At 39.1% G+C, this 21,284-nt stretch overlaps 1 protein-coding gene across 1 annotated transcript; it reads right to left on the bottom strand.

The window, feature by feature from the left end:
• Positions 1–1,733: 1,733 nt before the first annotated feature.
• On the bottom strand, positions 1,734–17,937 carry LOC117287733 (organic cation transporter protein-like). Its single transcript, XM_033768237.1, has 10 exons — positions 17,764–17,937; positions 13,914–14,249; positions 12,997–13,227; positions 12,173–12,369; positions 11,047–11,349; positions 10,495–10,629; positions 9,883–9,968; positions 8,688–8,808; positions 3,667–3,739; positions 1,734–2,919 (listed from the first exon to the last, which is right to left on the bottom strand). The coding sequence occupies exons 2-10, from the start codon at positions 14,244–14,246 to the stop codon at positions 2,776–2,778; spliced, it is 1,623 nt and encodes a 540-aa protein (XP_033624128.1). The 5' UTR covers positions 14,247–14,249; positions 17,764–17,937; the 3' UTR covers positions 1,734–2,775.
• Between the last annotated feature and the right edge of the window lie 3,347 nt (positions 17,938–21,284).

Genomic DNA, 21,284 nt, shown 5'->3' on the forward strand with positions numbered 1-21,284 from the left:
CTGACGTCATAATGTTAACAATCTTTCTAATTATTCAGATAAAGCAAAACGCGCACTTCTTTACGCGCGTGACCAATTGTCAGCCAATGGGGTGCCGTCTTTTTGTTTGTTCACTGGATGCGTTTTTCACCCTATGACATCATAATGCAATTAGTTAACGGGGACATCTCTGCGTCATCTCTGAGTGTATGCGTCATGGCCTAGATCGGATGCGAGCACACGCGCTGCAAGCCGTATGCACGAGCCTTCAGGTTTCATGGATACCACTCAAAATTTCCAAAAATATTATGCACGACATAATATTGAAAAACAATACGCCTAAGCAAACATGAAGGAGCAATGCGGAACATTTAATAAGGTAATCAATGTGTGGTGAGGAGGTTTTAAACTAAGGCCCTATTTCAGAGAGCTGCTTAGTCGATTCTGTGCTTAACGGGCGCACCTAACAATTGTTCATTTCATAGCCGCGGTTAAGCAATGTTATTTGCTTATAGGCCAAGAACAATTCAAGATGGGCGAAACCTCTTCGCCCAATGTCATGGCTCTACTATAACGACAAGGGCGAAATCGAAACTCGCACCAGAACCATAAGGGCCTTGTCACACTTGGCAACTTTAACAGGCAGCTTGATTATGTATATTATGCACGTCGAAGTTAACTGCGAATCTCCATAACCATGAAGGCAATGTGAAATGATGCGGGGTCAAAGGTAGTTATGTACGCAGACATTTTAGTGTGAAGGAAGACTCTCGTTTTTATTTCTACTCATGTGTTTAATTAATTATTTGAAACGATGACTACAGCAATACTACTTATTGAACCATTTATACTGTTTAAAGACACCGTATAATCTCGAGTTAGGACAAGTAACTCTTCCTAACTTAGGATTAATCTTAAGGTCTGCATGCTACAGTGCAGGGTTGGGACTCGTTCTAAGCCCCAAGATTAGTCTTAAATTAGGAAGAGTTTTGTGAATTCGACGACTGGACACTATCGGTACTTGTCAAAGACCAGGCAGTCTTCTCACTTGGTGTATCTCAACATATGCATAAAATAACAAACCTGTGAAAATTTGAGCTCGATTGGTCGTCAAGTTGCGAGATATTATTAAAAAAAAAAACTCACGTGCCACGAAGTTGTGTGTTTTCAGATGCTTAATTTGGGGACCTCAAAATCTTATTCTGAAGTCTCGAAATCAAATTCGTGGAAAATTACTTCTTTCTCGAAAACTACGCCACTTCAGAGGGAGCTGTTTCTCACAATGTTTTATACTATCAACCTCTCCCCATTACTTGTTACCAAGAGAGGTTTTATGCTAATAAATATTTTGAGTAACTACCAATAGTGTCCACTGCCTTTAAATGGACATGGCAACAAGAAAACAAACTTGACTACAATAAAAACACAAATTTGTCGCGAGAGTACGCATAACTTTCTAGAGGATTTAAAAAAAAAATTAGAGTCAGTGATGTTAACTAAAATAAGTTTCTCGAACCCAATGTCCCCTTTCATAAAACCTGTAGCTTCTTTTTACACTCACCAACATTTTAAAAGTTTTTGTTTAAATATGCAGGCTTTTTATACTACACCATACATAAACTGAAATTTAGAAGTTTGAAGGCCATCTGGGTCACGAGAAAAAAAAGTAGGGAAAACCCGATGACACATTTTGCATGACATCGATTAAATGCAAAATAAAAAATTAAAAAACGCTCACTGAGCGATAAACTCCAAACGGGAAAAGTATTTTTACTTATTTCTATTCAAACAATATCATGACATTTCAGACAGAAATATTTCAAGGGGTGTATTCTTCTACGTATCATCATCCTTAGACACGGTGTAACTTTTATGTAAAACTGTGATCTTCACGACTTTTTCTTACCAATTTTGTAACGTTTCTTTAAACAAAGAATCGTTGAAATGTTCTTCACTATTTTGCACCTCCTCAAAAGAGTCATTGATACATTATTGTGTTCAGGTTGCTTCAACAAAGAATTAATAGTAATTATAACAATAACAGCTCTTATACAGCGCAATTCCATAATATAAATGGTAAACTTGCACCGTACTGAAAAAATACAAACCAATTTTCAACTACCAAACAACTGAGATTTATTAAACTATTAAATTATGAACTGTAAAGAGAAACAAATTGTTGAGCTTTCGTCCCGCGACGTTTTTTTTTTATCCTGAAGCTCTCCCCTCTTGACCAAAATCACATACTTCATAAACGGTGCACCCCAATAAATAAGAAGAAAACAGCGTGTCGAGTACATTAAATTTGTGTATAGGCTCTCAAATATTCCATGATTATTAGACAGATTTGAGAGCCCCCCAAAAGGGTTTCAGTGTATAAAAACTTTGCATAATTGTGACCTGGGGGTTGTTAACATCCAACTTGAGGTATTTTGGATAACATAGGCCCTAAACAATATGTCATTTGTTGAGAAGTCTAGGGACATTTTTCAAGATTGATGCGTGTACGTTTGGAAAATTACACTGGTGTTGAGGTGTTTTAACTTGGCGGGAAAATAACCTGACGCGCACTAGGACTTCCCTTCTTATATTTATAGTAATAATAATGTAATAATTGAGCAGAGGATTAAAGTTCAAGAGGCAATAAACAATGTTCTTCTTTACTGTTAAAAGCTATGAGACGTCTTTGTTTTGTTCGTGTATTTAGTAATACTTAGCTTTTTGCACTGTGGGAGTTTATAGCGTTTGTGTAGCCACAACTACATGAGTCGTCGTCTATAGAGGGCGGTATACAAATCAAACACGCGGTTCTTTGCTGCTGTCTTCGTAGGTTTCCGGCAACGGTTTGTCCTTGGTTTCTGGTAGCATCGTGACGCACACGCAGACTACCAGCGAAGAGACACCAAGTATAGTCATTGGGAGGAAGTAGACGACTTCCTTCTATAAAGTAACACAAGATGAAAGAAATGAGTTCTCCCAGCAAGTCCAGAGTATTACCTTTTTCCCGTAGGAGATGTTTTTGGAGTTAGATAATCAACACAATGTCCTCATCAGCAGACTAGAAAATGTATGTTCATTATTTTAGCCAATACGAGTAGGCCTACACACTTGCACGAGGTCGTTGGTTCGAATCTCAGCCGAGTATAATGTATACAGATCGGGGTATAGGGGTAAAACAATTATTAGTCATTATCCCAGATTCAAATTAATTAATTAATTAATTAATTAATTAATTAGTTGATGTATCAGGGTTTGCCTTTGTTGTTGTTTTTGCCAAGCACGCTGAAAAACTTCCGGGTCAACGATGACCCAGAACCGGGTCACATTTTATCTTCCGTAGTATAAAGTTGCCATCCTCAATCAATATTTCCTGAGAATTATTTATTAAGGATTCCCTTTTTGGCATCGATTGAAAAAGAAAATCCCCGTTAAAGGCAGTGGACACTATTGGTAAATAATCAATATAAATATAAGAATAAAGTTACTTGGTAATGAGTAATGGAGAGCTGTTGATAGTATAATACATATAACGGCTCCCTCTGAAGTGATGTAGTTTTCGAGGAAAAAAATAATTTTCCAGGAATTTGATTTAGAGACTTCATTTTTGGTTATGTTTGACTATAGAAAGTAAAACAAATGTTATCCCCGGGATAAAAACAATAAAATAAAACATAAAAAATAACTTACCAAATACACAACAAATGGAGCAACTATGGCACCGACCCTCCCAATGGTGGAAGCGCTTCCAGTTCCTATAGATCTTAGGGGGGAACAGAACAACGGGAAACACGAAATCACAACCTTATACATTACTGAAATGACCAACCAACTTATTGACAAGTACATAATGAATATGACATCACGGCTGTATGGCTTCTGACTGGTTCCCATGAACAAAGATAATACCCAGATAACATTCATACATTGGGCCAACGTTGGTGTTTGGTCGGCATCGTTGGCGTTGGTATTGTGTCAGCTTTTGGCGTTGGCCCCATGTTGGCACTACGTCGCCACGATCGGCATTGGCACTATGTTTGGTTCTGACATTGGGCCAACGTTGGCTGTAAGTCGGCAGAATCACGTTGGTTTTACACTGGCGATCAATGTTGAGCCAACGTTTGTTTTTAGTAATTAAACAATATTCGGCATTGTGTTGGTATCCGACGTAGAACCAATGTTGGCGCTAAGTCGGCATTACCACATTGATTTTACGTTGGCACTCAATGTTGAACTAACGTTGGTTTTAAGTGGGACGTCAATATCGGCATTGGGTTGGTTTCCGACGTAGGACCAATGTTGGCTCTAGGTCGGCATTACCACATTGGTTTTACGTCGGCACTTAATGTTGAGCTAACGTTGGTTTTAAGTGGGACGTCAATATCATCATTATGTTGGTTTCCAACGTAGGACCAATGTTGGCTCTAGGTCGGCATTACCACATTGGTTCAACGCCGGCTCTCACTGTCGAGCCAACATAAGTTATTTTGTGGAAAAGCAATAACGGCTTGTGTTGGTGAGGACGTAGGACCATTGTTGGCTCTGGGTTGGCAACATCACCATTGTTTAACGTTTGCGATCAGTGTTGAGAGAATATTGGTAGCATTAAAGCTTATTCATTGGACCAACGATCGTGTTTAGTCCATTACATTTGCCTTGGCAACGATAGCAATTGACCAACAATGTTGAGGTCGGAATTATGACAGTTTATAGCATTTTTTTGCTATAATTTATTCCATAAATTATGGTTTATTTATTTATTTTAAAATGTCATCGCAGCATACCGCTGAAAACATATTTCCAAATCTTTAAAAGTATTACAATAATTAATTAACTAGACATTAGGTGTTTGTGCACAAGCACAAAGCTGTTCCGTGGTCTTTTGCTTCGATTGAGCGCTTCAAAGATTATAGTTGGTCTGATTTCAAGAAATAACAGTTTTGGTCTTTGCCCAAAACTGAAAAAAAAGTTGAAAATCGGTTGTGTAGTTCTTGAGTTATGGCCCCACTTCCGGTCAACATGGGATCAAGATTACCCAAGGCTAATCTCCAATGCCAAAGGAGTCTCCCAGCAAACATCTGTATTGGCTCGATACTGGCATTTCGTTTGAAACATTGGCAATTAATCGGCCCAGTACAGTTGCCATAACTGCTGGCACAATTCTTTATTGGGCCATTACAGTCATGTCACTATTGACCCAGAATCAGCCCGTTATCTGGCCAGATATGGCCCACTGCTGGCAGAAGGCTGGCCCAATACTCTTTGCATAGGCCCAATAACGCTCGCGCCGATGCCGGCACCTCTGTTTTGGGCCATTATAGCATGGCACTATTTGGCCCAGAATTGGCCAGCTACTGGCCAGATAATGCCACAGCTGGCAGAAGGTTGGCCAAAATACTTTTTGCACAGTAACAGTTGCCATAACTCACCCAGTAGGCTTACAGGCCCAATAACGTTCATGATGAGTTCATGCGGGCACTTCTGTATTGGGCCAACACAGTTTGCCACTATTGGCCCATAATTGGCCCGTTACTGGCCAGATGGTTCAGTGTGTAATTAATACGTTAATTAATTAAAGGCAGTGGACACTATTGGTAGTAGTAATGATGAAGGAACGCACACCTAATCGCAGTCCGGCAAGCAAATATGGCTTGTTTTCAATGTTGTTTTGCCGGACTGGAAGTGAGGTGTGTCGACCCTGGCGGAGGTGGGCTAATGTAATTAGGGCGAGCTACGCAGTGGTGAGGGGTTGGGCCCACGGCAGTGTTCGGGAGGCCCGAAGGGCCGAAACGTGGGGGGGGGGGGTGTTAACATGATGCATGGCATTATGTTGAGTGTACAAAAACAACCAAATGCGTAATTACATCAACAATCTATTAAAAAGTGCCAGCAGTCCATTAAAAAGTTCCAGCAAATAACAAAAATCTATAAAAAGGTTACAGCAAATATCAATCAGTGAAAATAACAACAAACACATGACACTACTCCGTCCCCTTGTCACACAGCCGTCGAATTTATTAAAATCTGTGCGAACATCAGCCGCTTCCGTCGTAATTACACAAACACATGACACTTTTCCGTCCACTATTTTGGTCACACAGACGATGAATTTAATCATAATTACACAAACACATGACACACAGCCGTTGAATTTAATCATTTAATAAGTGCAGACATAAGCGACTTCCTTCGTAATACATAACACTAAATGCAAGGGTGACACCGGCTACATAGACGGGGTAGCACTAGAGACAAAGGGCAAGATTAAAACATTTGAATCTGCAAACACACATGTACATAAACACATTCTAATCCTCGACCAACCCTTTTTATTCTTCCACGACGGCTTGTCATACGTCGTGGAATCAGCCGCTTTGTTTTCACTTCGTGAAAATACAACCAAGACGTACACGTCTCGTTTGTGCTGCGTGTTTTTGTTCTGCAGCGCTTCGTGATTTAAAAAAAACACTAACGCACCGCCAACTGAGTACAAACAATAACGGTTTGCACTCAGTTACACTGTCGTGAGACAACTTCCACTCAACATAATGCCATGCATCATGTTAACACCCCCCCCCCCACGTTTCGGCCCTTCGGGCCTCCCGAACACTGCCGTGGGCCCAACCCTCACCACTGCGTGGCTCGCCCTAATTACATTAGCCCACCTCCGCCAGGGTCGACACACCTCACTTCCAGTCCGGCAAAACAACATTGAAAACAAGCCATATTTGCTTGCCGGACTGCGATTAGGTGTGCGTTCCTTCATCATTACTACTACTGGTAATTACTCAAAATAATTATTAGCATAAAACCTTTCTTGGTGACGAGTAATGGGGAGAGATTGATGGTAACAAACATTGTGAGAAACGGCTCCTACTGTCTTCTCACTTGGTGTATCTCAACATATGCATAAAATAACAAACCTGTGAAAATCTGAGCTCAATCGGTCGTCCAAGTTGCGAGATAATAATGGAAAAAAAAAAACCTTGTCACATGAAGTTGTGCACTTTCAGATGCTCGATTTCGAGACCTCAAATTCTAAATCTGAGGTCTCGAAATCAAATTAGTGGAAATTGCTTTTTTTTCTCTTAAACTACATTACTTAGAGGGAGCCGTTTCTCACAATGTTTTATACTATCGACCTCTCCCCATTACTCGTTACCCAAAAAGGTTTTATGCTAATAATTATTTTGAGTAATTACCAATAGTGTCCACTGCCTTTAAAGAAAAAAACGTGCACAAATCTTTTGAGGTTGTAGGCGGAAACAAAGAATAATAACAAAAAATAATAATAACAATCTCGACGAAAACAATACCTGTTCCGACAGTAGGTTGGAACAGCTAAAAAGCTTTACAATAGAAAATATGATACAAAATCACAAAACAAAGGCCTGGACGAAATGTTCAAATAATTGATCGGGTTTCATATCAATTGCCAATCATTTTGGGACACCATTGGAAACAGAACGTTGATACACTGCAAGCTGTTGGGGTTGGTTTGCTTGTTTGGTTGTTGCAAACAGACAAAGCTTTCAAATGGAAAACGTTGGAGTTGTGTTGAAATGTTGCGCAGTTATATGTTGGAATTAGGTCAGCGGTCTGATGTTTCGTCGTCAACCATTTATAACAAGAATCATACTACGACAAATGAGTCAGGGGATATGACCAAAATGTGGTTAAGTGTGTCTGTCTGGTCATAAAATAGATTAAATGTCTTTGCTTGTTAGTTATAGGACAAGTTTGATGGTCAGAATCATCGCTAATGTTGAAGTTTTTTATAGGAATTGACAATCAAACGTCATTAATCCCGAAAATACAGTTGAGCCAACGTTGGACCAACATTGACATTAATGCAAATTTGTGGGCGGGGGCTTAGAATTGTGTGAATATTTACTTTGATAATATCACAACAATTTGGGTGAGTTTAAGTTATCCAAGGCAAATTTTTGTGTTTTTGTGTATAATTCTTTTGTGAGAAAATATGAACATCAAAGGTACAAACAAACATTAATTCAACATTGTTAATTAGGAAGTACACAGTTCGAATTAACAACAAACCATGAATGGAAAGTCTATGGATCCTGGACTATAAATACCAAACATACAGTGCAGAAGGATGCATAGGCATGTATTATAGATTGTAGTCAGTTTAGAAAGTATTTAGTTATTGGTATTGTAAATTACAAGTAAATAATATAACTGATAAGTAGCTGTTCACAGACTCTAACTAGACCTACTTGAATTAATCATAAAGATCATTCAGTTCATGAACAGAAATATAAACTCAAAGTCAATATTTTTGAATAATGATACGTTGGCTCAATGTTTAGCCAACATAAAGATTATTAGTGGGGCCAATGTTGGGCCAACTTTTTAGAAGCATATTTGTCGGCATATTTTTAGAAGATGGCGCTCAGTGTACATCATGACATTAAACTCATTCGTATGATCAAGTAGCACTTCCGTTTGTTACACTTTACGTCACACTAACTTTACGGACCGGAAACTCGAACTAGCAAAAGGAACCCATTAGCATGAACTTCGAGGCCCATGACCATTATCACCTTTGACCTCCCAGATCATTTTACATGGACTTCATTACCCTAGAGATTCGCAGTCAAAACCGACGTACATAATTTATGTGTATATAAATAAAGCCAATGCCCGTCTTGCGGATAAAGACAGGGGACCAGACAATTATAGGAACCCACCTGAGCACGGTCGGAAAGACCTCTGCACCGACTAGTATGGTCAGCTCAAATGTAGCACAACTGTAGAACTTTCCAACCATTGCAGAGGCGACAATCAGTGCTGTGAGATTGGTTCCACTTGCTTCAAAGAAGTTAAGGAAGAACAATAAAACTAGACAATGGTGGATGCACGAAAAGCTGTTTTTTTTATGCTTACCGGTTGGCCCCTACGTGATCCAGGTATTGAACCTGACCTGACCATGAATTTGAAATTAACTCAAACAATAAGTTTATTCCTCCATTTTTTTCACTGAGCGTAACTTTTCAGGAATAATCTTTCATTCGTGAAAGTTCAATATCCATTCATACGTTCTTTTGAAAATAGGATAATTGTAAAGAAGATATATTGTTAATACTAAACTATTATATAAGGTGCAATGGTATGGAACTAATCCCCGATTGGAAACCCTAAACATTCGTAGGATTTACATTTATTGGTAATGCACAAATCAAACGGGCTTCACCTGTGGTCCACCACCCCCCGTGGAAATAATAATCCAGAGGGCTTCACCCGTGGTCCACCACCGCCGTGGGAATCAAATAAAAAGGAAATGAACACAAACAGGAGAGCCTCTAGACAGGAACTGTGTTTCTTATTAGGTAATTCTTCTGTCTTCAGCTGTTTCTTTTTCCTTGTGCTCATTGCTGTATTTTAAAATGTTTTTACCTAATTAATGTGCATTGTAGTACTTTTTATCTACCCGAGAAATGAAATGCATATGAATAAATATAAATATCAATTCTTTGGTCATTTGGAGAGACACGCATATCACTTACCCCGTCGTGACGCTTGTGTCCTTAAGCAAGACATAACCATTGCTTCGTCCTTCGGATGGGACGTAAAGCCGTTGGTCCCATGTGTTGTGTAATGCATAGGAAACCAGAGCACTTATCAAAAAAAAAAGGGGGGTTCGCCCCGGTGTTCCTGGCTGGATTGACAGCATATTGAGCCACAGCACCCTGTAAACCATTACGTGGTGCTGAGAATAAGGTTGCATTATTCAAACTCCTTTGGAAAAAGGCGCGTTATAGATACTGCTACAATTATTGTTTACAACTTTCCGGGTCAGCCTGACCCAGAAGTGGGTCAAGTCCCCTGGGACCGGGGAATCCAGGTCAATTCTGATACGGGAGTTTTATTTTTAGAGTCCGGTACCTGTTTCAAACGGTAGAAACGCCACCAGAAAACAGGCTACACCACTGGCGAAGAAGAAAAACACTAAGGGTCTCTTGCGGCCAAACCTAAAAAGAAACAGCCGTCAAGAATAAAATTAATCACCAGTAAACGGCCGTTGTACATTAGAGGCCGATATTTTGCCTGAGTGACCCGGAAAATGAGGTCAGAAATGTTTATAAAAATGACCGAGATTATATCAAAGGCTAAAGGCACTGGACACTATGTTGAAAATACTAATACATCGAGAAACGGAGAGCTGTTGACAGTGTAAAACATTGTGAGAAACGACTCCCTCTGAAGTTTTCTAGTTTTTAATAAAGATATAATTTCTCACTTAAATAATCTGAAGCCTTTTATTTTACATCTGAAGCAAAAATTAATTTGTGCAACAAGAATTTTTATTTTTATTTCAACTTCGATTACCAATTGAAGCCAATCTTTCACAGTTTTATTTTATGCATAGTTGGTATACACTAAGTGATCACACTGGTGTCCAGGGGTGGATTTCACAAAGAGTTAAGAACTCTTTGTGAAATCGACCCCAGTGCCATTCATGAGATTCTACTGATGGCCATAATTAATTTGACCTACCTTCTCACGATGAAAAAGTCGATAAAGTAGACTGGTGTTTCTGCGAGCGCCATCAGGAAGAAGTTTAGGTATTTGTTTCCCGCCAACAAAGTGGAGTAAAATAACAGCGCGTAATACACTGAGTCCATCACAAACCTTTGTAGATAAACGTAGTTAGAAAGATGTTTTGAATTAGTCAATTACAAATATTATTTATCTTAATATTGATATGACAAAAATCTATCACGTCAAATTAAAAATGGCTGCCATGACGTCAGTTTTGTATCAAGCATGCAGTACCCGCTGTTTTTCTCGACATTTTGCTGATTTTTATTCTGTTGTAGATTTTTGTAATGCGTTTTTGGTGAAATGCGCACAATAAAATAATGCGGTATTATTATTAAATACTTTATCAAACCGCTGAAAGCTATTAAGCTATGCACCCTTTTCGATGGTTTTAGGAATGATTTTGAATGGCTCAGTGACCAGGGGTATAGGGTTGGGGGCGCTTTGAGACGCACCGCGATATAAAAACCGATCATACAATTAATTTAACTTGAATTCATGACGTACCAACACAAGTAGATGATAAGTGTGTTCTTCATGAGAACTCTAGTCCGGAACAGATCGAGAACGTTGTACTTCTTGAGGGGCGCCCTCTTCTCGTCCAATGATTTAGCCATAGCCTCGACCTCTTCCCCAGAGTCGCTCAAGTTGCCCTGACTGTCATGGTTGATGTTCTTTTGTGGCTTTCTGGTGAGTTGGAATCCCGGTGGGTAGTGAATATTCTTGGATTTAGCGATCCTCTCTAGGATGGCCCCAGCCTCCTGGAGACGGTCTTTTTGGACGAGCCATCTTAGAGATTCGTACGAATACCTGTGGTGAAAATTGAAAAAGTTTAGCAAATAAACCTCTGTTTTATTCGTAAAGTTTGTGTAAGCTGGTAAGGACGGGTTATGGTTCAGGGTTGTGGAGTTTAAGACTCTCAGTTCAGGGGGTCACAATAATCTGGAGCTCTTAGGTCAGGTTCCACAATGATCTTTGACTCAGAAGGTCACAATGATCTAAAACTCAGGTCAGGGGTCACAGTGATCTAAATAAGCTAAGACTCTCAGGTCAGGGGTCACAATGCTCTAAAAGACTCAGGTCAGGGGTCACAATGATCTGAGACTCTGAGGTCCAGGGTCACAATGATCTAAGACTCTCAGGTCGGGGTCACAATGCTTTTCGACTCGGGACTCGGGTCAGGTGTCGCAATGATCTAAGACCCAAGGTAAGGGGTCAGCAATGATCTGACTCTAATTAATTTAAAGGCAGTGGACACTATTGGTAATTACTCAAAATAATTATTAGCATAAAACCTTTCTTGGTGACGAGTAATAGGGAGAGGTTGGTGGTATAAAACATTGTGAGAAACGGCTCCCTCTTAAGTGCCATAGTTTTCGAGAAAGAAGTAATTTTCCACGAATTTGCTTTCGAGACCTCAGATTTAGAACTTGAGGTCTCGAAATCAACCAACTAAACGCACACAACTTCGTGTGACAAGGGTGTTTTTTTCTCATTATTATCTCGCAACTTCGATGACCGATTGAGCTCAAATTTTCACAGGTTAGTTATTTTATGAATATGTTGAGATACACCAACTGTGAAGGCTAGTTTTTGACAATTACCAACAGTGTCCACTGGCTTTAAAGCTCACCATAGGAGAGGACCGAATGGAAGAATGCCCAGAGAAATTACCAACTGCAAATGTCTCCAGTTCGGGATGAGAAAGGCAAACAAGGCGATCAGGAGGATACCGACGGCCCAGAAATTCTGCGCCAAAATATGGCCCAGCAGTCTCTTCTCGGTGGTGAACATCTCGATCATGCGCACGTAACATTCAATCAAACACCCCTGTGATACAAAATCAAAGACTTTAACAGCGATAAGTTCAATGTAGTTTTTGGAATCCAGTTCACCTTATTTTAATGCATGAATAAGTAACCAGCTTCCTGTTCATAGTGTTATAAAACGTTTAGTTTTGTAGTTTTCGGAATTCAGTTCACTGTATCTAAATGCGTGAATAAGTAACCATGCAGCTCCCGGTTCATAGTGTTATGTAGGAATTAGTGGCCCCTTCTTTCGTCATACCCGGGTAGTTTAACAGTTCAGTTCAAGTTTTCCTAATCCTGTTTTACGTATACGTTTTCAGGAATAGGGAATCAGGAAACGGGAAGACTTTACTGTCTATATCAAACCTCAATTTTTATTCCTTTTAGTTATTCATTATTCACTAAGGGGCCAAAAGTTTTGTAAAGTATCTAAAATTACTGCCGTGTATTCATATCGAGATCAAAACCAAGACAGAACCTTAGGATGGCTAGGAGGTAAATGTCCAGGTGAAACTGACGATGGATACCATTTACCTATTCATGAGCCCTATACAGACATCAATGTCTATACCATTTTACTTATTATTCATTATTCATTCTAACTATTCATAATCTATGAGGTCAAAGCTATTTGTGGCCGTTTTCATACCGGTAGAACAAAACCAAGACATAACCTCAATACAGCCATGAGATAAACGTTCCAGGTGAAACTGATGACGGTTCCGAACAGAGCGATAAAAGCCGTTGAAACCATCGCAACCAGACGCCGTCCGAACGTGTCTCCCGCCTGTCCCATGACGACAGAGCCGAGGGCTACCCCTACGAACTGCAGAGACATTAGGAGGCTGGCTAGAACACCGCTGTCGCAGACTAGATTGAGCTGGAGAGAGAAGACAATAGGTTGTAAAAGTAAAAGTAAAAGTAAGAGGAGTTTCTGTCCCACCGAGATTCGGTCCCCCCTTATTATGGCAGTGTGTGTACAAACTTCTTCTGATAGCGCCCTCTTTTGAATCATTCTCCTCCAGCCCATGTTCATTTCCCATAATATAGACCATGTGAACCTTGTTTGCAATAAGTGTGACCTTGTACATTCTTCCAGTATTCTGGCAGGCAAGATACAACTGTATACACTGGTCCTATGGGAAAGTTGATATTTTGTGTAATAATTTCCACATAAAACCAAGAGTTATGAAAGTAAAAGCTGGACAAGTTTTGAGATGTGCCCCCTTTCATCATATCAAAAGTCGATAAGAATTAGACTCGCAGTGCAATCTCCCTAAAGTATAAGATTTTACATTTTCTGCTATTGAGCTGTGTACAAATCTTGCCTGCAAGAAGCCAAGGCTCTGTGGCTCTTTTGTAAACATGTGATGTCACGCACGCACAAAATAGTTACAGACAGCTAGAGCTCATGTTTTGTTAGATCAATCATAACATAAAAAAATGCAAGATCTGTGTTAGTCAGGAGAAAATAACTGATGTACAATTTTGAGCATATTACATGTAATTCATATTTTCTCAAGTTAAGAGAGATAGTAAAGTGTCTTCAAAGAACGCTATACATACATCTGTAACAGAACTCGTTTCGCCGTATTCAGCCACGTATTTCCAGCCGTTCTGACATTTCATTATATCACCCGTCAATGTACCATTTGAGACTCCGTACACGTTACACCCATCACGTACGTAGCCGCCATCTTTGTAGATCAAAGGCGTCGTCTGATTAGCTGTGAAGCCTGGCGGTGGATTACAGTAGAAGTCTATTGATTGGTCGATTGTGAATGGCATCGATGTCATTTGCAGGGCGGATATGGAAAATGCCAGGCCATTTGCAACGAAAACAACCGCTTGAAGCCATCCAAAGTTCCCCACAATGCCTAAACCGGTGTCCACATCCATTATCTGAAATTTAAACCTTTCTTATTTAGAATTGATGTTACGAATCTTCAAACCTTAGGGTCTATGTACTTTTTGTAAGGACATAAAACACAATGTCCACAGATTTACATTAAACTTACACAGTTTGAAGATAGTGATAGTAGAAAGCTTCCCTAAAAATATTACCTGCTGAGGTGCTGTAGTTTTTGAGAATTGAGTACAATAATTTTCGTCTCAGTGATCATGAGACGAAAATTATTTTAGCATGTACAAATGTATTTCCATGACATTGTTTTACTCATTTTTTTTTTAAATCTTCAAACAGTGTAAAGTTTAATGTAAATCTTTTGACAATGTGTTTTGTGTTACAAATAGTACCCAAATCCTTTAAAAGTAACACTGTTTTTTTACGGGTGTGCGTTCGGTAATTTTGCTCCTCAAATTCAATAATGGCCATATGAAAGCATAATTGGTAAAGAGCACACGGGGAGCTGTTTATATTTTTTATATCATTGTAAGGAACGGCCCCTTGAAGTAATGCAGTTTAGAGAGGGATTTATTTTCAACCTAAACATTTGAATCTGAGAAGGGCGTCACGAAGCCTTTCTCAGGTATTTGTCTGAAAGCACACAATTCCATAATCCAAAGGTGTTTTTTCTTTCATTGCTTTCTTGCAATTTTGATTACCAATAAAATTGAGCCAACATTTTCATGGGTTTGTATTAATTTATTATGCTGGGATACCCCAAGTGGGGATACTGCATGCCTATAATAACACTGGACACTTTTGGTAATTGTCAAAGACCAGTCTTCTCGCTTGGTGTATCTCAACGTGTGCATAAAATAACAAACCTGTGAAAATTACGAAGTTGTGTGCTTTCAGATCAGATGCTTGAATTCGAGACCTTGAAATCTAATTCTGAGGTCTCGAAATCAAATTCGTGGAAAATTACGTCTTTCTCGAAAAGTATGTTACCTTAGAGGGAGCCGTTTCTCACAATGTTTTATACTAACAACAGTTCCCCATTACTCGTTACCAAGTTAGGTTTTATGGCAAAAACTATTCTGAGTAATTTCCAATAGTGTCCACTGCCTTTAAACCGTGTTTTTTCAACAAAACACATGTAGGAACCAATAAATAGCCCTTGCACATGACGTCATATGGAGAGGACGTCCTCTGTTTGTTCACTGGCCTAATCGTTTCCTTAAAAGATTGCAGAGCTATGACGTTCATTAAACCCTCCCCTGAGACAGTGCAACTGTATTTCACTGCACTTATTTGCATTTTTATGCATAACTTTACTAATAATTATTTTTAAACATCAGGCTTCCGTGTAACCCAACTTCATACCTGCATAAAACAGACTGCCAAAGTTGAATGGCACATGCTAACCCGGTGAGGGATGTCACATTGCTTTGTGTACAAAGCTATAATATAGCTTTGTGTTCAAAGCTATAATATAGCTTTGTACTAAAGCTATAATATAGCTTTGTACACAAAGCAATGTGACAGCCTTGACCACCACATGTGGAATCAATCACTTCATAGAGCAAATGCTACTGCATTGGACGATGATTGGACTTTTTCGTGGTGTGTTTTGGAAGGAAATTTCAATGCTATTTTAGCAAAACCTTGAGAGTGTCCGTGGCTGTTCATAGCAGTTGTTTACTCCACCCAACCCCTACTGAATTGTACCTTTTTGGTTTTTATTAGCGTGCACAAATCTTTAGTCTGAAGACAGACATAAAACAATTATTTGTTTTTTGTTTTTTCTCCCCCCCCCCCCAAAAAAAAAAAAAGGGCAAAAGATGTTTAATCCGAGATTATTAGCAAATGTTTTTTTTAATAATTTTTTGTTGTTGCCAACTTATACCTAGACCCTCTGAAAGGTGTTGGGCGTAAAAAATATTGGAAATAGCTTTATTTACCCCGGCTAGATTTTCCTGAGCGCAGCAAACTACAGTGGGTCTCATGCAGGGAGATGAAGTTTTTTGTCAAACGCATGGAAGGGTTAAAGTCGTTGACAACACTATTGTTTGAAAACAGAAAGAGGTACACATTGGATGTTTGTTTTTTCTTTCATTATTATCTCGCAACTTCGACAACCAATTGAGCTCAAATTTTCGTAGGTTTCTTATTTTATGCATATGTTGAGATCCTCCATGTGAGAAGACTGGTCTTTGACAATTACCAATAGTGTCCATGGTCTGTAGTAAGCAAAAAACCTTGCTTAATCAAGGCTATGAAATGAAAAATGGTCTAGGTGCCCCCAATAAGCACAAAATTGACCGTTACGGCAGCTCTATGAAATTGGGCCCTATGACAGAATGCTTAAGCAGAAATGGGGCTTTAAGGACCCTAATTTTTGCTTGCTTGCTTGCCGCTATAAGCAAATAACATTGCTTTAATAACCAAGACTATGAAATTAAAAATTTGCTATGGTGCGCCCGTTAATCACAAAATCGACCGTTAGGCAGCTCTATCAAACTGGGCCCTGGTCTTTGACAATAATAATTTTACCAATAGTGTCCCGGTAACTACAGTTTGACCGTAATAAATCACCGCACTAAATCACCGCACCTTGTCGTGGTGAGGTGAATTGTGAACTGTATAGTTCAAAGCTTGAACTACAGTATGACCTTCAAATATCACTACATCTTGTGAAACGTTCATATTAAAGGTCAAACAACCACGAGGTCAAACATTGCTCCCTATACAACAAACAAGATTCGACTGCAAACCAAGGAATTTGACAATATATCACCGGTCGGGATACGTAATGACATTGCTCTCACAACACAGCAGAGACAAACCCAATTCCTCGCACATTTATATACAAAAAATGACTCAAGCTGGTTTTTGTCACTATGTTACGGGATCTGTAAAACCAAACCAAGACCAGAGCAGCCCTTCCACAGCAAAGCATCCTAACTCGAAAATTTTGGTTCCTTAGGGCCTATAAGATCATTTCTTAAAGTAAATTTAAGACGTTTTGTTTATTTCAAAGTTTCAAAGGCTATGGTGATACCCTGTCCTATCGCGGCCTCTGTTTACACTATGCCATCCCAGTTATACGGCAAAACAGGGTATCTCTGTACTAACCTTGCTTTTCTCAAAAAGTTACATTTTTCGAGTTCATAGTCAGGCAAAGTGTGGTTATAACTATACATGCAGGATTTGAAACCTTGCATGGTGGAAATACGATATGGAAAGGTTTGCAGTAACACCATGTAATGGCTATCTCTACACGAGTTTGGGTGGTTCTGAAAATCGATCAGTGTGCTCCGAGTGATCTTCTTCTGGAGTAACATGGTGTTACCACAAACCTTTGGTTCTGAAAAGAATCCGTGGTTTACGACTCAACGTTCCCGATCCACAGTATGCTGTGATCGTCTTCAGAGGACATTTTGTTGAATTGGTGTAAGCCTGTAGGTTGTTGATCCCCACATGTGCCCCCATCATGATTAAACAAATGCCCACCCAGACACCCGTGTACTGTGTGTATGGGACTTTACACAAAACTGTCCAAAACCCTACCTTGATTATCTGGAATCCGAAATTCACCAAAATTCAGATATTGAAGTTGCTTCTTGGTGTTGATGATCAAATTACTTTCGCAGTCCGAACATAATCACGTCCAATTTGGCCTGTGTGCCACGAACTAATAAGGGAATCAATGTGTGGTGAAGAGGTTTTCAACTAGTGGTTTAATCCCAACGAGGCCTGGTTCTTGATAATTTACCGAGACGAAAATCGAGGTAAATGGACCCTTCCCATGAAATATGCTAATTACATTCACGCATGCGTACAGAGCCTGTTGGTTAGCAAACACCATAGAGTTGTGCACTAAGCAGACGCGCAATCGCGTGTGCGTCACGCACCCATTAGCCGTGTACAAAACAGGAAGTAGTATTTTTTCAAAATAAAGCTTTTGTCACTAATATATGTGTTTTGATGAGTGGAATGTGAATAAACAGTTAACTAAGGTTTTAAAAAATCAGTTCTTATGTTATTTACAAATTTAAGAGTAGACCCCGACCCGAGAGGGCGCTGTTCGTGACGTCAATCGCAGACTTGCACGTAATGCGTAGAGTAAACACAATTGCAAAGTACATGTACGGACCAAGTCGTGAGTTTGTACGTTTCAAAAAAAAAATTGTTTGTGTTTTTTTCCGGCAATGCCGACCAGGTATATTGCTGCTGAATGCAGAAAAACACTTTTTGAAATGTACCAACTCACGACTTGGACGTACATGTACTTTGCACGTGTGTTTACTCTACGCATTGCAGGCAAAGTCTGCCTCGATTGACGTCACAAAAGGGGTAGGCGGGGTCAGCCCTCCAAACAACTTTATATATTTTTTAAACATATAAATCGTGACAAAAAGTTATTAAAAAATTTGTTTTATTGTTCGTAAGCATATACTCTTATGTTTGAAAGAAAAAAAAATTATTTGCAGGTGACTTTAAAATATTTTAATTTTTCCCCTACATTGGCACACCATAGAATCCCAAATAGTTCCCACCTCACGTGATCTATCTAGTGGCTAAAGCAGAATGAAACTCAGTCTAGCAGATAGTAATTTTGTTTTGAACTTTCGAGGTTGGATGATGTTTCTTTGACATTTGAATGTTGGCATAATAATGCACTAGTGATTTGTACCAAAAATCAATCATTTTATAAATGTTTAAGCATAACCAACGACAGGAAACTTTATTCTCAGCATGATTAAGCTTGATTAAAACACAGACCGTGAGTAAACTGCATAGCTTCTGCCAACGGTGCAGCTTGCAAAATCTCGCGGTAAACGGGAATCAAAGTTGGGGTTCGAAAGCATATGAGGGTCGATAACGTATGACGCTACGATATAATAATGACTAACTTGGGTAGAGATGCCCTAATCAGTTCAATGAAACAGAATTACGAAGTGAACAGATTGGTTTTGAGTAGTTGTTTAAAAGAACTAGCTTGGGAGATTGTCTAAGCTCACAGCGATTCTATTCTATTTTATTTAGGAAAATTCTATAGGCCGTAGATGCTCTCTGGTGCAGTCTAGGGAGTCTGAGGGGTGATGTTGGAATTAAATGCATATTGGAATTAAATGCATTTTTTGCTATCATGGTTATTGTATACCTAAAAAAAACCATTAAGTACCCTCTTAAAGGAACACGTTGCCTTCGATCGGTCGAGTTGGTCTTTGAAAAGCGTTCTGTAACCGTTTGTTGTAAAATGTATATGGTTAGAAAGATATTGTAAAAGTAGGATACAATGATCTACACAAATATGCCTCGAAATTGCGTGGTTTTCTTTTTACCCTGTCGACTAAACACGGTCGGCCATTTGACCGACCGTGATAGTTCGCGACGTAAAAGGAAAACCGTGCAATTTCGAGTGGTACTTGTGTGGATCATTATATTCTATTTAAAACATCTTTCTAACCATATGCATTTCATAAAAAAAACGGTTTCAAACGCTTTTAATAGACCAACTCGTCCGATCCAAGGCAACGTGTTCCTTTAATGTAAAAGAGTAAAAAAGCACTCTTTCAAGAGCCATATGAAGGACAACTCTTTTTTCGAGTGGTCTTCCACTCTTTTAGGTTGAAGTTTGCATCTCTTTGAGGGATTTTTTTTTTTGAAGAGGCATATTATGAAGGACAGTTCGAAATGTAAAGAGTGGTGTTTTTCACTCTTTTACATTTAGAGAGATAGCTTCGTATCCATATTATTTCTGTGTGTAATGCTCAGACGGCGTTTCATATCATCACCAGCATCGTCAAGGGTGGATTGAACAAGAAACTTTAAGGGATGGGTGGGAGGGGGTGGGGTGGTAAGATGGAGCATGCTACAGCGGAACTCGATGCCTTTTACGGCCTGTGGTCAAGATGCTGGGGTCTAGATGGTTTTAGATGCTCTGTGGTGCAATCTTAGGCCAATACGAGGCAAAAGGAATGGAACAGAACATAAGCCTTAACAATTTGGGCAGCAGTAGAACTTTTTGAGTTAACAGCATCTTCAGGTGCGGATCTATATGTCGCAAGTTATAGGGGGCAAATATGTCAAAGAATGATCACGCGAGTGTGAAACCTTTGCTACATGGGTCCGGGCCCGCTAAAGGGCCTTTTGGGATTTTGGAAATAGGCCTACTTGAACTTTCAGTAAGACAAAATGAAACTAGAAATTCAGATTTTGTATCACTACAAAAACTGGGTGTTCGGAAAGAAGTAATGATTGCTTGTAAACATCGATGAGTGAATATACACAACAATGTACATGACACAGTTTACAGTTAGTGTTGTAGCATCATTTTTTGAAACTTGTTAGCAGCGGGCGCGAAAATGTAATCATTAGGTTTAAACTGGAAAAACGTAGTTTTCAATATTGACAAACTGAAACCATGTCTAACAGTTGCTCTATAGTGACCACAAAAGTAAAAATTATGGCTTTGTCATATTTGTTCCTTAAACTCCCCGTTGGAGCCGCAAGACAAGGTCAAATTTGGATCATTTGAGAGGGACATTTAATATGCTTTCAAAGACCTTTGCGATGATGTAGTGTATACATTGTATTGTGTTCTGGAGTTATGGATGATTTTATTGTTCAAGTCACGTCTTCATATTTAGGTTCAAGTATATGGAGGTTCAACAAAAATGCAGGCATTTCTGTTGTATGGAGGCGTTTCTGCTTTTTTTTGTCTTCAATGTAATGTGTTTTCTTTTTTCAAAAACAGTTTGTACAAAATTCCGTACCTTTTTTCCTTTTACTGTTGGGCTTTTGTATACGTTATAAACAATTATACATAAGTCTGTTGTTGTACATAAGTCTTTTCACATGTAAAAAAATCACCCAGGGTTTAAAGATATTGTACTCTTTCGAATCATATAATAATATTGTCATCATTTATAAGAAATTCTTAAAGATTGTTCAGTTTGTTTGTTCTTTAAAGAATATGTTGAATTAAAGACTTGTACATGTATACAAGTAAAATAATTGCAGAAATTGTTTCTGACTGAAGTTTTACTATAAAGTTAGATTTGCTCACTGCGACTGCTCCCAAA

Source organism: Asterias rubens, chromosome 3 (genome assembly GCF_902459465.1).
Source record: "Asterias rubens chromosome 3, eAstRub1.3, whole genome shotgun sequence".
Taxonomy (NCBI): domain Eukaryota; kingdom Metazoa; phylum Echinodermata; class Asteroidea; order Forcipulatida; family Asteriidae; genus Asterias; species Asterias rubens.